Genomic DNA, 17752 nt, shown 5'->3' on the forward strand with positions numbered 1-17752 from the left:
CACCCCAGCATGTCTCTTCTCCCAAAGAGACACGGGCACCTGGCCCTCACCTGCAGGCACCGAGTCTGCCGCTTATCCCAGAGGCGCACCACGCCGTAGTAGGAAGAGCCACTGGCAATCATGTGGTTCTTATCACTCCTGATGCAGTACAGGGCGCTGTCATGGGGCTCTTCCCACTCCTGGACGCACTTCCTGCAAGGGCAGCACAAACCGGAGCGGAGCTGAGCTTCTGCTGCTGCACCACTGGAGCCAAGGCCCGATTTGCCTGAAGGAGCTACTGCAGCTGCAGGCGAGTCTCCAGACACTGCGCAGGGAGAGCCCAGAAGCCTCATGCCGGCCCCAGTTCCGCCGGGGTGGTGCGTATGTCCCAGTAGCGGATGTAGGTGTCATACCCACAGGAAAGGAGAAGGGAGGGCGTTTCGTAGAAGATATCAAGGACTCCAGCTCCATGGTGGAAGTCAGTCCCTAAACAGGTCAAGAGCTGACCACTGCAAAGAAACACAACAAGGAAGAGTCATTCAGAGCAGAGCACCCTTTCAATTCAGCAGGCCAGAGCAGAGATGGTGTCACAGAAGTCTCCTAGGTCTCATTTCTGTCATTTTACAGAATGCAAAAGCCTGCACAGTTGTCTTCTCCCTCCCCCAGCTTCTGCTACTGGTTGGGTCACTGTCATGGAGGGTGACCGGTAGGAACCTCAGCTGTAAGAGGAAGAACTACGAAACAGGCACAGCTCACCTCCAGCAGAATGGGATCATTTTTCTTGGGAGAAGCGAACAGTACTCCGTATGACGGGGCTCCATTTCCATGGGCGATGGTTCTCAACTTAGTCAAACTCCAAATAGTTTGCAATAGCCGCTTACCCGATCAACCCCACCCCATATTCTATCCTTCAAAATACGGGGGTATTTCCCCACATCTCTGAGACACAGCTCAGATCCACAGGCAAATCAGACCCTCCTGACTCAGGCTGCCATGGCTACTCCCTCCAGTCACACTGCATCTCCAAAAAGTGGATCTGGGGCTGAACATGACAGGTCAAGAGCAGTCACCCCAGGCCTGCTCTGGAGATGACTTTCCAAAGGCTAACTCTCTTTTTCCCCCTTTTTAATTCCTTCTTTGCTGTGAAAGGGCAAAAGCAAGAACTCCATGAAGCTCCAAGCCAGATGCTTTATGGCAGTATCGCTCTGCTCCTTGTTCCCATGCAAAACCCACAGCTCACCAGGTGGGTGGTGCCTGGTGAGGGTCCACCCTGCCAGGCTGCCAGAAGGCGCTTGCGTCCCTTCCCTGGGCTATATAAAATCACAGCCCGCCCCAGGCACAGGGCACAGCCCATCCCCAGCATCACTCCACCTGCCCCAGCCACCAGCAACACCTAGCCACGGCAAACTCCTGGGAACGGAGGGGACAATCTGCCCAGCTGCTCAAAACGGCCACCTATTGCAAACCCTCCTTTTCTTCCTCCTCCACCTCACACCCTCTAAATCAAAAACGCTGGACACAATAAACCTTGAAGCACCTGCTTTTAAAGCCCTGCCGCATGGCCACCCCTCTCCAACAGGCTCTTGGTTCTCAGGACAATGAAGCGGTCCTGAAAGCCGACAGCACGGATCCCGCAGTGGGGTCACTCCCAGCATCAACCCCCATTATTTTGTTACTTTCTGCTCCTTGATCCAGCATCACACAGTTCTGAGGCACATCGCCAAATGCCTTAATTCTGTCTGTAATCTGGGCTAAAGCCCTCGTCAGGGGATAAAGACCACACAAAAGGAGAAATAGAGTCCCAGGAGATGTTAAAACAAGTAAACACCTTTGTGTCAGGAGAGAGAAATCGCTGATAAAGCAGATTAGCGCCTCGAGCCCTGGTGTCCCCAGATCAGAAGGCGAGCCCTGGCTGATCTTTGCAGCCAGCACGCTTCTATGATCACAGAGCTGGCGGCATGCTGAGGCCAGCCTGTTTCCCCACAGTCACTCTCCAAAGAGCAGATTATGTAGAATAACAATTTCTTTGTGGCTGTGTAATTCCCTCCGTGACCGTGGCTGTGGGCAGCTACACTGGCCCTTGATGCCAGGGCCCTAGCAACCATTTAGAGAGGCCATCCAGCCCTAGCGATGGCCCCCCCGTGCAAACCTCTCGGACAAGCTTTAACATCAAGTGCATGAATTAATCCCCCCCAACACGAATCCAGGGGTGCTGGCTTATTGGACTTTGTGTTTCTCCAGGCAAGGGATCGAGGGGATTCCAGGCTTCAAGCCCTTTGCAACCTCCTCGCAATGCATTAACCCTTGGAGGGTTACTCGCAGACCAACCCAGCAGCCACTCCGCACCTGTGTGCGGGTCGGGAGGTTGAAGCATTCGCAGTCAGAGCGCTGCGAGCAAGAGCTGCGGGGGCTTGGCTGGGACAGAAGGTCCTCAGCTGCACCATGGAGCGAGGCATGGATGGGCATCTCTGCGCTCTGGCACTCTCCTGCCCCTCCAAGCACACAGATCCCTTCCATCTGCCATCCTGCAAAGCCAGCAGGACAGATGGACATGCACACAACCCTTCAAGGCTTCCACACAGCCTTCTTCATCCCATGAGCTATGTGTGGCCCAGAGTTGTAAGACATACAACGGGTGTGAAGAGGAGTCAGCTGCTCTTCCAAAGCAGAGCCCTCAGACTACCTGGGAGATGCATCAGGGGCCAGACCGCCCAACCTGCGGAGTTCCCCACCAGTTGCTCGGGCCGGAGCAGGGAGTTACTTACAGGAGATGAGCTAGCTTGGCGAGGCCTGGGCAGCACCAGCAGCTCGGAGCCCTCTCTCCCCTCTTCCGCATGCTGCTGCTTTTTTTTTTGGTTCCACAGGGTACCTCCTGGACTGGTGCTCTGAGAACGCAGCACTCTGGGAGAGGAACCCCAGATAAGCGTCTGCAGACAGGCCACGCAACCCAGCAGCACATCTGGTGGGTATCTCCTGCTAGCTAGCTGAAGCCTGTTTCTCTTGTTTCCCCTCCACCATGATCCCTGCTAATACACCTTTGGTAAGTAAAGGACTAAGTGAGCTCAGGGAGAGCGGAGCACTGTGCTGAGAAAGGCAGCAGGATGCAGAAGCACATCCAGGGATCTTACTCACTGGGACCAGTTCTCCTCCTCTCAGGTGCTTGAAATGGGCCACAAGATCTCCCCAACCTCCCACCTCTAAATGAGCACCCATCACACCCAGAGTGAACCTGGCTACAGCAAAGCTTGTCTTCCACCTGCCAGAGCAGCCCTCAGTCTGCAGTGCTACAAGACGGCAGCAACTTTTGATGGCAGCCTGGTGATGTCTCCATGTGAAAAATTTCAGCAGAGGCAGAGGGACAGGAGAAGAAAGGGAGTCTGGACTCCTGCTTTCATAGCTTCCTGTGCAGCATTGAACCCCCCAGGTGTCTCACTCCCAGCGTTTCTCCGTGCCTTCACACCTCACTGCAGTGGTACCCCAGCATCCCAGCAGTCACAGCTGTTTTCCTCCCTCCACTTCCCATTACAGTCTAGGCAACAAAAAAAAAAAAAAAAAAAAAAAAAAAAAAAAAAGGGAAAAAAAAAGGATTAGCTTCTCTCTGCAGGCAGGAAAGGAGCACAGATACTTGTGAGTTACTGCTGCAAAGCAAACCTTGCTCTGCTGGTTTGTTAACCAATTCAGTTCTCCTGCCCCGAGAACAGGTCAGCCAAAGCAGCTTTCAGCTGGGAGGTCCAGCCCTGGCATCCAGCAGCAGTCCTGCAGCAGCTACAGAAACAACGCGCTAGTTGCTACCATGAAGAATTTACAAGCTGACACCAGAGGAAAAATCATATTGTGCTGTACACTGGGCACACAAAGCAAGATGAAAGTATTCTGGCATGGGCACACAGATTGATAAAGATGCAGAACACTATTAATAATTTCCCCTGATTTTCAGCCGATTAAGGTGTCTCTGGACTAGCAACCACCATGCCAACATACCTGCAGCATACACAGCCATGCTGAGCCCATGCTGGGAAGAGAACTCTCTGCCACTGCAACTCTCCCAGACTTAGGATCACAAGTTAGTGCCCACAGATTGTCCACTCCTCAATATCCCAAATACTCCCTGCCCTCAAACCCCACTCCCCAACAGCTTCCACTTCCTAGGGAGCAAAACTCACAGCTAATCCTTAATAACCCTTAAAGGATGAAGATAACCCATCAAGGGGCAACAGAAGAGTGGCAGATACACCAGCACATCACCGATGGTTTTCTAACAACGTACGTGGGCAGAAGACATCTACTCAACGAGGGACAGAGAAAGATGTGATAGCAATCTCGAACCTTGTTTCTCACCAGCTTGCAGAGATGAGCAGCATCAGCCAAACATAGCAGGGGAAAGCTTTCTCCTTTCCTCTGTGGGCCCTTTTTCACCCTCTGCAACCAAACACCTTCCAAAAACCAGGCAGCTGATCCCCAGCACGTCAGAGGCCAGGGTGCCCTGTCCTTGCTATGCGCTGTGAAGGTCAGGCAGCAGGTGACTGTGAAGCCCAAGCAAGACCAGGCACAGAAGACACACACCACCACCCCACCATGCCCTGGCCCTCCAGCAGCAGCAAGCAGAGGCTGTTTCAGTCCCAGCCTTCCTTGGGCAGGCCAGGTAGTTAGCTGTGCAGGCCACAAGAGGTTTGCAGTTTGCTGTACTACCAGCCCAGGCCAGACAGTGCTAGGGTACAGTCCCAGTGCTGGGTGGCACTGACAAACAGCTCCGCACCCGTGGAGCTCTGCTGATGACAGCCCAGGTTTCCTGGAAGGACCAGTCTAGAGCCAGAGCAATATGCTTCAGCATCTTAACCACAGACCACCCGGGCCCACGCAGTGCCTACAGACACACAGGTAAGCTCCAGCACCAAGCAGGAAACTTGGATTTTCAGAGTTTCTCCTACTTAAGCATCTAAACAGAGTGAAATCATATTCACAGTAATCTAGTACCAGCCCACAAGGAACAGAGCCAGATCAAATCCAGCAGCCCATTTTGTCCCTAGCACAGCAAAGCTGTGTTAGCACCAGGCTCTGGACTCCTTGCTGATAGAACAAGGTGTTTAAACAAAGTGTCTGTGCCTGGGAAATGTATCAAACTGATGAGACCAAAAGTGAAAGGCATTTTGTTCAGGTACTACAGAGAATCCTTTGATTCACCTCCATCAATTCCCACGTTCTTCAGAAAACAAGACTGTTAAAAATTACATTTAAAATAAGCTATTTGTTTGGGATTTCCCCATTTTGCTCAAGCCATCAACACTTTTCTCCCCACCCTCAATTTCTGGGGACACCAGTTCACAAGAATTGATGTTATACAAACATGCAAATTTAGAACATCTGCTGAAAAGAGATGAGAAAATTGAGGACATGCTCATTCGCTCCGGAAACCTCATCTGTGAGTCACGATCATCCATCAAAGAGAAGCCGCTACACGCAAGCAGGTGACTATTCAGAAACTGAGCAGAGCTCTACACCAATATTTTCGCCCAAATAACTACCTGCAACAAGCCAGGTGGGAAGCATATGCTTTTAAAACAGCAGAAGGAGCATCATTCTGTTCAAAACTCTGGGGTATTTGAGCTGAGTATCAAACAGAGAAAGAAAACATCAATTTTAAAACAATTATCCAGAGTGCAGCATTTGCACGGCTTCTGTGACCGACTCTGGAATGCACCAAAACCAAAGGGAAGGGCTGAGCTGTCGTCTCTTCCAGGTGCTTTGCAACAGCAGCTGAGGCGCCCTGGGGATGCAGCAGCTCACGCTAAGGAGGGAAAAGGCTTGGTCAAGCGAAATCCGTAACGTTCGTAGGAAGAAGCACAGATCTTGGTAAAGTTATTCTTCATGGAGTTATCCTACTCCAAGGTTACCCCTGCGTTTAGCCAAGGCTACTAATTCCTGCAGGGAGTTGTGGGACTGGCTTGGGGAATTCTGAGGGTGCCCCTCCATTTGAAATGGCTCAGAAATGCTGTTATAAGTGATTTTCAGGAGAAATGCCCCTCTCTGCTTCCTCAGCGCAGCTGAGGGGAGTCGAGGCAGTAGGGGGGAATGACACCAACGATGGTTTGACATTGTGTCGGGAGGAGAAACAGAAGAGGGAGTTTTGCCTTCTTTTCTTTCGCTTTCTCTGAATTGGCCCACACACGCTTTAAATGGTCCAATAAAAAGATACAATTTCTTTACCTTTCCAGCTCTGGGACCCTGTGAGTTTTTGTTGTTCGGGTTCCCGTAAGGTTAAGTTCAGAGGATAAACTGACACGCTGGGCTATGGGAAAAAGCCAGTTTCTTCAAATAAAGCCACAACGGTGCAAAAGAGACCCTGCTGGGGCTTTTATTTGGGAAAACAAACAGAAATGGCACCAAGCCCTTCTGCTTTACGAACCAATTTAACTATAAAACCAATGTTCTCCCTCTCGGGGGTGAGGAGGGGAGAGAGACAGAACATGACAATAGTCCAAAACCTTGGGGGAACAAAAAAATAGAAGATAGGACAAAAAAGGTTGTCTGTCCCCTTTTCTTTCTTGTCCATGGCTCCTTTTCTTAGCACACGTGTGTTCTTGTAAAAACGATTAGATTGCAATTTGTATAACATGGTGACCCCCAAATTCAGACATTTAACCCCTTTTCTCTGGAAAGAATGTCAAGAATGTCTTCTCTGTCTTTCTTTCCAACGGGAGGAGTAGGGGGGAATTCTCTCAAACTGTGATTTCTTGGGGAAGAGAAAAAGAGGGAGGCGAGGAAAAGAAGCAGGGAATTCTGAAAGCCTCTCGCCTTTCGCCCCACTTGTGTGGGAACAGGCGGCTGTATTGCTCCCTTTCTGGGCAGAGCTCTGCAGGTCTCCTTTAGTGGGGAGACAAAAAAAAAAAAAAAATGGAGAGCCCAAATCAAAACAAAGCCATCTGTTTAAATGAGCTACTGCTAGCCAGTGGCAGAGGGGGTTCCTCATTCAATCCTTCCCATTCTTCTCTCTTGCCTCTGTTGATTCTCTCTCAACCCAGGGAAAAATAAAGATTGCTTTTGCTTTGGCTCAGAGGGATGAAGCTGATTGATGCGCTTGGAGCCTCCAGCCCTCACCCATGCTCTCTGATTGTCTGGGGCCTTGTAAAGTTGTCATAAATGCGCCTGAACAGGAGTGCAAAGGCCACAGCATGCCCTGGACACACACACATCCAGAGGGCAGGGGCTGGCCTCATGCTCAGCTGTAGCAAGACAGGGCCAAGACTGCCATGGGAGGAAAGATTTAGGATAAACACCTGTATGTTCTTCCTCTTACACCGGTTTTACATTTCGGTTAAGATGCACCAGAGCCCTCTTAACAGAAGGAAAGAAGAAGATGCTTAGCTTAAGTGAGAGGGTTCGGAAAGACAACGTCAAAGAAACCCACCAGAAACCTGTAAAGAACCACAAGGCCCCAAACCGTTTTGAGAGCACAGGTATACGATAGGAATACATCGCTCAGATGGGACCGAAGCAATCCGTTACAGCCAAGAGACCAAGCTCTGTAGGCAACAGTCTGCTAAAAGGAACAGTCAACCAAGAGACCATCGCTTCAGACGCTCCCTGCGGCAGCAAAAGCTTCCTCCAGCACTCACACAAGTAGTTGTCCATAGGCCATAGTCCCTGCCTTCAAAATGCCCAAGATCTCAGAGCAAGGGAATCAAATCCTACAGTTCAGAGCTGCAGAACTGGGGTACAAATCTCCTTCTGGCCTTGTCAGTGATTAATTTGTGCCTGAAGGCAGGAGACCTGTTTCTGTCTAGTCTTCCTACTCAGGTCACAAGTGGCACTGCCAGCTCTTCTCTTCACCTAGATCTGGATCCAAACTCTCCATCCTACCTACCTTACTGCAGAGGGAATGGTTTCCAAGGACCAAATTAGAAATCCAAAGACAGTCATTTTGCCAAACTGATTTAATATGAACAGGTCAAGAAAGGGTTCCCCTGAAGACAAGAATTCCCCAGACAGACCCCAGTCCGTCACTACACCACCACTTTTTCTTTTGTATTTCAGGAAGAAGGCATGGCATTTTTGTTCCTGATTAATCAAAGGATATATAAATGGGAATACCCAGATCTGATGCTTTAAAAAGAATACCCAAAGCCAGCTGTGGACAGGATGGGGAAACAGCCCAGCAAAAACCAAGCAGGAGAACCTTGGAAAAAAAAGAATGACCAGCTGAGGAAGGGCAACTACCTGAGGATCATTCCACTGCAGTGAGTAGAGACAGGCAGCAGCACACACTTACATTCACCTACCTGATGTGAGCACAGCCCAGAAAACTGTTTAGCTCACTGTAGGACAAGTTTTGGATTGGTTATTGTAATTTAAAACTGTGTTCAGCCAAGACAAAGATGCTGAGAAAGAAACCCAAGCCTGAAAGGAGTAGGAAGCCTCTTTCCCACAAAGGCTGGAGAGAGTTTCCTTGGCAAAAAATTATACTTGGCATGATAAAGCTATGGAAAAGCAGAGCAGGAGAGAGGATTCTGCACCTACAGCATGGTATTATGATTCTTCTGCCCCCCAAATCCTGTGAGCCTGTTATCAGCACCAGGACAATATCCGCTATCACTTTTCTCACCTGTTACCAGAGACATCCACCCACCCCTCTGTGACCAAATAAATCCAGCTTAAACGCCTGGGTGGAACAGACACCCACACTTCTTGGAGTCAGTTACCTTTCCTTTCGATCTAGCAACTCCCGTTTTGATTCCATTTGCTCCCTTCACCCAACAAACTCCTTTTGTTACTATGTTAGAGGCCCTCAAACTTTTATAAACCTGTGGAGAGAATGATTTTCTACAGAACTTGGTTCAGAACACAACACTAAGAAGTCTGCTTGTGCATCTCTGGGCCAAGCTTCTACATCAAAAGCTTTTGTTGCAAGCATTTAGCAAGCTTTATAACCAAGAACTAGACCTGCAGATTTCTAATTTCATTTACCTACTTCCACATATAAAAAAATCTGAGCACAACAGGATGCAAAGTCAAAAAGGACTGGATTTAAATGGGAAAGTGTAAGCAGTGGTCAGCTAACCAGGGTTTCTCAGTGCTATATACTGCAACTGTCAAATTACACTCGTTGCTTAAGAACAACACGAGCAGCCCAAGTTGTAAAGCTCTCCCTCCTTGTTGACAATTGCTCACGTTCGCTTACTCAATGGCTCTAAGGAGCCACCAAAGTGGATGCAGACCAACATATGCAGAAATTGGGAAGACAGCTACTAATTCCTGCCCATCCCACCACACAAGCAGACGTAACCTAGGACGGGTGCATACCAGGGATCAAGCAGCAGCAAGTTAGCGAACTTCAGCCAGCTGCCTACGATGGTAATGCTCATGCTGGCTCGGGGAGAGGAGCACAATGCAACAGCACTAGAGGCAAATACAGATTACCAACCTGACCAGCAGCTGCCTGGCTTCCCCGAAAGACTCCTCCCCACCCCTCTGCAGAGGCCACCAGCCACACACCTGAATCACCCGCCTCTTCCACTCCCAAGCCACCCTCACGAATCCTCTACCTCCCACCTCCCCAAAACTTACAGACATCAAAGGCACCTGCCCTGAACACCTGAAGAGCAGGGGGGCCCGACGGTCAAGAAATGCAACTCTGTATCTTCCCCTTCCATGCACTCTCTATGGTTTTTTTTTCGCCCCATCCCTTTGAAAAAGGTGGCAGAGATAAATGGAGAACAAAGAAACAAGAAAAAGCCACAGCTTTGGCCCACACCCTGCCTATTACTTAAGGGGGAAGGAACTCTTCCGAAAGAGGAGGAAAAAAATGTGCTCAGACACAATGGCTCAAAAGGCCAGGCAGCAAACCGGGCCACTTTGTACTGCTAACAAGGGAAACCTAATTACAGGAAGAGGGCAAAGAGGGACAGATAAAAGGGATACAAAATTTCAACATCTGTTGCCATAAAGGGATAAGAAGTGGGGAAACGCAAAGTGTCAGTTTGGTGTCAGTGACAGCGTAAAGCCACTTTCAAAGGGCTCAGGAGAGGGAGAAAAACCGAACAAGAAATTAGAGGGTTCTTAAAAAAAAACCAAAACAAAAAAACCACCAACAAAAAAAACCCCCACTCTGCCAAAAATGCTCTCAAAAGGGGGGAGGAGAAGATGGACAAAGACTGGATATTTAAAAGGTTGAGGATCTGGGGTGGCTTGCAGGGCACAGCTAAGTTTGGCTCAGTTTTCACAACAGCTCTTGTGCCCCGTGTCTGTCACGTCATGTCACAAGAAAGGACGACACGGGACTCGAGCACTGTTTACAGCTCGAGGACTACATGCCAGGCAGATCACTGGGCCATTTCATACACTGGACTTGGCAGAATAGCTCCAAGAGTTGCTGCATCCTACCTTACAGAGAAGCATCCTTGAGGCAAGGGCAGTTGTCACCTAAAGGCATGCAGACCACCATGGCAGGCTGGGAAGCAACAGTTCTCCACAGGCAAATGACAAATGCTGGCTTTGGAGCTGTTCCCAGTGATGTGTCACCCTCAACTCCCAAGGAGTTTAAACTCCCAAAGGAGATAGGAGGTGGGAAGAGAAAGAAAGAGGAAGAGGGTCTGAAGGAAGTTTCCCCTTGTCTCTTGCTTGCCACTAACTGGCTGTTCTGCTGAGCCACATCCTGGCACTGGCAGATGACACAGGAAGGTCTAAGCAGAGGCAAAAGGGAGCAGAGGTACCTGACCTGCAAGAAGGGCAGCTGCCATCGTATCCCTCACTGGGTCAGAGGGGCAAGGGGACTTGCAAGGGGCCAAGGAGGCAGCAAGGCCTGATAACTGATACAAGGACACAGGTTAGTACCCCGTGGCCCATACTGCTAATCGTTCTCCTTTCCTGTGCAGGCCTCTAATCACCTAAGTAACTTCCCCACACCTAAAAGCAATCAGATGGCACAATGTAGCATCTGTGGGATGAGACACGTCCTACAGAGGTGCAGCTAGCTTCAAAAGCATTAAAAAAAAATCCTCCTTCATTACAAGAGAAAGGGCCAGGTGTAGCAGCAGCTGGAATTTCAGCCATCAGAGACAGTGTCTTGGCATTACGCGGTCATTCCCCTCCTTTAGACTCCCCTTGACAATTGCTTGTTGCTGCCTGTTGCTGCTTTGATCCAACGCCATCATCTCAGCAGAGTCAGAAATGAAAGACAGTTGTGGGGGTGGGATGCAGCAAGAGGCGTTTCCCTTCCCCACTAAAAATTTCCTTGCTGCCAAACCCAACCAAGCCCTTTTCAAAGCCCAGAACATATTTCCAGGTGAAGACATTATCCCCTTCCTCTTGGGGGGATGAGAATGGCTGCCCCAGGGTCAGGGAATAGCGAAGGTCATAAATACGAAAACATACCATGACCAACAGCTACAAGCACCAGCCAAGGACTTATCTGGCCTGGAACTAAGAAGATCAGTACACAAAAGGTTATTTAAGCTTTAAATCCTTTTGTAGCATGTTCCAGCTCTCAGCTGTTGAGGAGAAAGACCACCTACCCCAAGGGAAGAGAATGCCACAGAAACGGCTGCGGTGTAACTTACACACACCGCCACGCAGAAAAAAGAGTGAACTGAACTACCTGGTCTTGGAGATCACTAAATATTCATGTGGTGCTAAGGATCCTGTAGTTTTAAAGAGAACGTCTTAAGGATCGCTCTACCCTGCCTTATCTTTTTTTGACAGAGAAGTTACATGGATTCTGTCCTTAGTGTCCTTGCCATGTTCAACCCCTGCAGGTCACACTCTGTGGAATTGTGGCCACAAGGAAGGGGTAAGCAGCAAACTCGGGGGGCCTGATTTGTCTGCCAGATGTTATCAGGACACATTGGGCAGAGGAGGAGCTCTTCAGTCCTGGTAGCTCTAAGACTGAGTTTTCATGCTATGCTCCCACTTCTGGAGTTTGACCAGGGAGACAACATGCATAAGCCTCAAAGGAAGAAAAAAGTACCGCTGGAGCCTTTGAAAATGAATCCAAAGCTCTGCTGGGAAGAAGAAAAGTTTACAGAGAAGTCAAGTCCTGGAAGGAGAGCTCTGTACTCCCTGGTTATGAATGATCACATCAAGCTTCATGTGCTAGTTTTCTGGCCGTGTTCCCTACTCAGTCTCCTGCCCTGCACGTGCTGACGAGACTCTCAGCTCACACACAGGTCCCTGGAGAGGAAAAGACCCAGTGGCAGAGTGCATTCCAGCTGTGACAGGTGAAGAGGGAAGAATAAGTTTGACACTCCAGCCATTGCAACAGAGGCCCAATGGCCTAGGTTGCCTTGGTTTTTCTGTTTGCCTGTCACTCAGGCTTTGACGTTATTGAAAGATCAAACTCCGTTGTGCCTGTTCATTACCTTAATCCTATTTTCTACACAGCTTTATTATCTCTTCAGGCTTCCTTGGGAAAGGCTGTCAGAGAGGCTGGGGCAGGGGGGAGAGGGCTGCCTATCTCCTCACCTCTGTCAGATGCCTCTATTCAAGACCAGCTGCAAGACTTGATGGGCAGGGGTATCACAGCACAGCCCGTGTCCTTCCGGGGTACTCCAAAGGCACCTTTGGACGGGGTCACCTGGAAACAAGCACTATAGCCGAATGCATCGGTGCTGTCTTTCCTCTTCTAGTTTGTCCTCTGTGGGATGCATCCTTTGCAAAGTCTTTATTTTTGTTACTTCAGAGAAAACCAAATTGGTTTGTATTTGTCTTCACTGCAGCTGACTCAGACAATCTGAAGTATAGATTAGAAGGCAATTGGCCTCAGACCAGCCCTGCATCCACACCAATCCTCCTCTACCTCCTTTCCCCAAATACAGCTCAGCTGACACCCCTCAGACCCCTTCTGCCATTGCCCCCCTCTCTCCCCTCCCAGAGCCCACCACCTCACCTTAATCCCGACGGCACTCCCTTGATAATCTGTGCTGTGCCACTCCTACCCAGAGCACACCAGTCCCGGAAAGCTGAGCTGCTGTTCAATAATCCTGCCAAATATTTGCTACCTGTCCATCACCACACAAAGACCCCCAGGCTGAGAGTTTCAAATTTGTCAGCAGTTGAGTCTCACGTCAGGATTTGAGCCCAACATTTCCACAGTTCCTAAGGTCAGCACCTTCACCGAATAGGAACTACTCAATGGCTCCAAATCAGAGGCCACAGCAATTAACCTCCTCAATGCTTATTAAGACAGAGCAAAGACAACATGCCTAAATCATTTCCGTAGATAACCTGTTGCCACCCCTTGCTTTCCTGAGCTAGCAGAAACACCATCCAGGATGACTGTAGAGCCTGTGTTTGCCTCTGGCTCCTGAGCACCACAAAAAAGTGGGTGGATGGGAGGATGCAGATCACCTTCCTCACCCCTCCAGCTCAGGCTGAAGCATCAACTGAGGCAGATGAAAAGGAAGATGTGATGGGCATATTCTGACCATACACAGGAAATGGGAAGAAACCAGGATGGCTGTGCCATCAGCTAGAAGAACTGCAAAGAAAGGCTGAGCTGCTCCCTACTGAACCAGAACCACCCCCCACATACACCTTTCCACACATTTGTTCCACCCCACATCCCATGTTAACACATCCCTTGCCTACATGGACTAAAGGAATGATTTTACGGCATCTCCAATGTTGCATTTCTCACTGTTATTCACTTCTCCCATCAAGACCCTCCCTGTAACCTGGTAGCTCACTCACCTCTCAAGGTCCCAGATTCTCAGAGGTGAGGTGTGTCCACAGCAGGCTGTCCCCGTCACAAATGATCTGTTTTTAAAAAAGAAGAAGAAAACAAAAGAAAACACTTACTCAGCCTCATGTTCTGAAGAAACAGTGCATGAGCAAGACTGAGCAAACACCACAAGACAGACTGTGGATTTTGGTTCAAGACTATTTCAGCATGTTCCATGCATTTCACAAGAGGCAGGCAGCAGCAAAGGGAGAGGTCCTCCAGAGCCTGCAGCAGCTGAGCTTCCCAGATGCAGCAGGTCACAACTGTAGAGAATTGGCAGGACATAAAGATGTATTTTCATATGCAAAGAGAAAACCTAAAACAGGAGCAGCTGTAAATTGAAATGTCATTTTCAAAACAGTTAGCACAGCACTCGGCACCTTTCATATACAAGTCAGCGTTGTAAGCTGCAGAAAGACCCCATGGAAAATTCCCTGTTACTTCCTACTGCATGTCTTGCTTCTGTTTGCTGGCATGTCCAGCGCACAATCATGAATTAGCTGCAGCATCACAGGCCTATCGATTCACAGAACAGAGTTCTCCGGTCCAGCCTGCTCAAAGCAGAGCCAAATTTCAAAGCTGGATGAGGTTGCCCTCCCCAGCGCTCGAGCACTCTCTGTCACAGGCAGCACAGCTCTCCTGCAGCAACATTTGGCTCAGTTCATACTCTCCGGCAGGGTCCATTCCAAAGTCCTCTTTGGCGATGCTATGTCCCTGCTGCACACGCTGGCTCCAGAGGTCACCTGACAGCCACTGGCCTCAAATTAGTGGATAAGACAGGAACGAATCCTTAAAATCAAGCAGCAGGAACACCGGTGCTGTGGATCTCCACACTACACTGCTTGTTTGGTGCCAACTTCCTATCCTCAGTCCAAATAAGAGAAAGCAGCTCATACGAAGATTTTTAAGTGAGCTATAAATGACCTCTCACAAAGCCACATTTATTGCAGCTACTGAAAATAAAAAGCCCAAACTATGTTTAAGTCATTGCAACAAGGATAGCACAAATGCAGGAAACGGAGCCTACTTTAAATACAAGCCAGCTCTAAACATCTTTTGCAGCATGACATGGGGCTGGCAGCTGAAAGAGGAAAGTAAAATAAGGAAACAATGTCACGTCTGTAAAAATAGCAGTTTTTAAACATTCCTTTGATCCTCTACAACATTCTTCCTTTGGAAGTCAGAAGGTGTCTCCAAGCCTCTGCTCTACCAGGAAGGGATTCTTGCAGCATCCTTGAGTTCCAAGAGAAGCACTGCTGCTGGTGTTACAAGGCGCTCAGCACCAAACCAGTAAACACGCACCCAGCTCAAAGCTAGAGAGGAGCCATGTGGAAGCAGGGCCAGAAGTCAGGACTCCCTCCACTCCCAGCTCTGTGGCTTAGCTAAGCAATTGGTTTCTCCAAATCACAAGGCCAAAGCAGCACTGCCAATACACTCTGCAGTAACATCAAGCCATCCCAAAGAGTTACAGGAATCAAGTAAGAGCTACAGCTACCAAGGCGCTCCTTCTTTGCTGGCTTTATCCCTCTTTCCCAAACTCACATACTTGGAGGTGTCCACAAGTCTTGTGAGTCCTGGCTGCCCGTTAGGGCTAGACAAGGCCCGCAGCACCAGGGTTATTTCAAAGTCTCTCCAACCAGGCTCTCGCACATGCAAAATCCCTGGTTCGTTGGCAGTGCAGATGCAGTCGGGCCCGATGCACCTGCAGCACAGGGCTCTCTGTGCAGAAGCTGCAGGGTGCACACATTGTTCTTCCCATGGAATTCCCTGACCAAAGTCTGAGAGCCTAAGGAAAAACCAATTCCTGTTGCTGTGCAGCAGCTACGAGGACCAATTAAGGAAGCATGCAACACTTGATATTTGGAAACAGGGTTTCTGCTGAATACCTGCCTTCCCTCCACCATAGTGCAGGCCAAGAGGGAACATTTCCCTTTTCCAGTGTCTCCCATATCTCAGAAGAAAACAAGTGAGAGACACCCACTCCGACAGCTCACCAGTCAAACCCCATGTCTGGAAAGCAGCGCTTTGGTCAGGGAGTCCCCCAGCTACAAAGCTAGGTGTTGGGTTCTGTCCCTCCCTCCCTCCCCAAACATAATCCATTAATAACTACTAAAGCCAATTACCGTGGTTAGAAACATAATAGCAGTCAGGGAGTCAGTCAAGCAGGCAATTGGGTGCTTAAGATTTTTCTTTTGGGGGACAAACTGACTCTGTCCCGGCAGAGAACGCCCTCACGTGGGAGACAGGCCCCTTTGTGCCAAAGGTATGTGCAAGGCTTTGATGGTTGCCACAGGTCTAAATTAGCATGGAGGCACACCAACAGGGAGAAAAAGGTGGGAGGAACAGTGAGGTCTAATCCCCACTCATGCTGTCAATTCTGGACTTTGGCTTTCCCTCCTCAGCCCTTAGCCCCCACCCTTCCAAAAAAAGAGAAAAAAATAGCATTAGATGAAGAGATTTCTCTCCAGCATCACATACAGACCTCAGGGCCACAAATAAGTCCTTCTGGGTAAAGCTGACTCCATTCAGTCAACAGGAATTCTGTCTCATACCTCAGCAGGATCAGGTTTGCAGGCCTTATCTTTAACAGGCTAGAGCCCATTAGCAAGCCAAGATAAGAGTTCTCCCCAAAGAGCGGGGCACCTTCACTGCCAGGATTAGAAACCAGCATTCACAAGACATGCACAAGAAGTGGTGCCAATGAGAAAATTGTCAAAGCCTGGGAGCAAACTAACCTGGAAGTCTGGATCCCCTGAGGATGACACAGGGCCCCTCAACTTGAGTCTGGTCTGCAGGCACGCATACACCTTCAACCCCCAGGTCTCTCATCACTGGGAACCTTGCAGAGGTGACTGTTTCACTCCAAGCAAAAGGGCAACACAAGGCAGCTTTGGAAGGTCTAAAACAACATGCAAATTGGAGCTAAGCACATAAAGCTTGGGGCCAAAACTTGTGAAACACCGTTTCACACCTGGTAGAGGCAGAACTGAGGTCTCTACCAGGCTTGCTTCTTTCAGTTTACCTTCAACGAGGTTTTTTGTCTTAGGAAGCACAGAGCTCACACCAAAATCCTCTGACCTAGAGAAGTGCAACCTCTTCTCAATTGTTCTTGCCAGCTGCCCGTGAGAAACAACTCAAGATGGATTATCTGCAATGCTTTCAGGAGTCAGAGAGACTGAGGAGAGACTAAATTGGGAAGAGGAGAGCACAAGATACCCTATATATATTACTGCAGGGATGACCCATCCCTCTGAAGCATATATGATACTACTGATGTACAAAGACAGTGACCAGATACTACATAAAAACTGCTATGTCCAAGCTTCAGGTGGCCTTGGAGATGCAAAGTCCCTTCCCCATTAAGCTTTTCTCTGCCCTGTGAAAGCTGCTGGGTACCATAACTACAAGCTCCCTCCCAAAAGGCTCCTCCGATGGGAAAACGAGCAATACTGCAGGGCTTCCATAACAGGGCACGTTGCCTTCACAGGGATCTCCCAGGAGGTAAACCCAAGCAAGCCAACACAGTGTTTCCACCTCTGCGGAACCAGGAAGGCACGGCTTCTGCAGAGCATCGAGACACACACACTTCGTACACAGCACGTTTGCTGTCCAAAGCAAGGCGTTTTCCAGCTCACTGATACCTTAATGTTCTCTTTCCCATTTGAAACTCCCTACTGAGAAGGAGAATAAATAAAATAAATAAATAAATAAATAAATAGAAACCTGCTTCTCCTGAAGCCAGATCAGCGCTATGCTACAGAAGAGACATTTCATTAGAGATCGCCCCCTCCCCAGTAAAAGCTGGGCCAGGGGAGGAGAGCACACACACATCCCGGCAGTGCTGTTGGAAGAAACACAAGAATTTCTCTCCATTGGCCTGACTTGTGGCCATGAAGATCCCATGGCATTTCTGGCAGCAGCAGTAGTGCTCTGGCTACAGTCCAGCAGCAGTGATCCCATGCCTGCTCCCACAGTGCCAACTACACAGTTTCCCCCCACCTGTAGCATCCCTCTTTACCCCGTCCTGGACAGAACACTGCCAGATGAGGATGAACCAGAGGG

At 49.3% G+C, this 17752-nt stretch overlaps 1 protein-coding gene across 1 annotated transcript in view; it reads right to left on the reverse strand.

The window, feature by feature from the left end:
- Positions 1-17752, reverse strand: part of FBXW4 (F-box and WD repeat domain containing 4) — a gene marked incomplete at its 5' end in the record, with an annotated part of 43609 nt that overhangs the window by 257 nt on the left and 25600 nt on the right. Inside the window, 3 exons of the mRNA XM_010161774.1 lie at positions 51-199; positions 355-488; positions 13660-13725. Coding sequence (XP_010160076.1) covers positions 51-199; positions 355-488; positions 13660-13725 — 349 coding nt within the window. The remainder of the gene's footprint in view (positions 1-50; positions 200-354; positions 489-13659; positions 13726-17752) is intronic.

The sequence above is a fragment of the Eurypyga helias genome, unplaced genomic scaffold, assembly GCF_000690775.1.
Source record: "Eurypyga helias isolate BGI_N326 unplaced genomic scaffold, ASM69077v1 scaffold39821, whole genome shotgun sequence".
NCBI classification, from domain to species: domain Eukaryota; kingdom Metazoa; phylum Chordata; class Aves; order Eurypygiformes; family Eurypygidae; genus Eurypyga; species Eurypyga helias.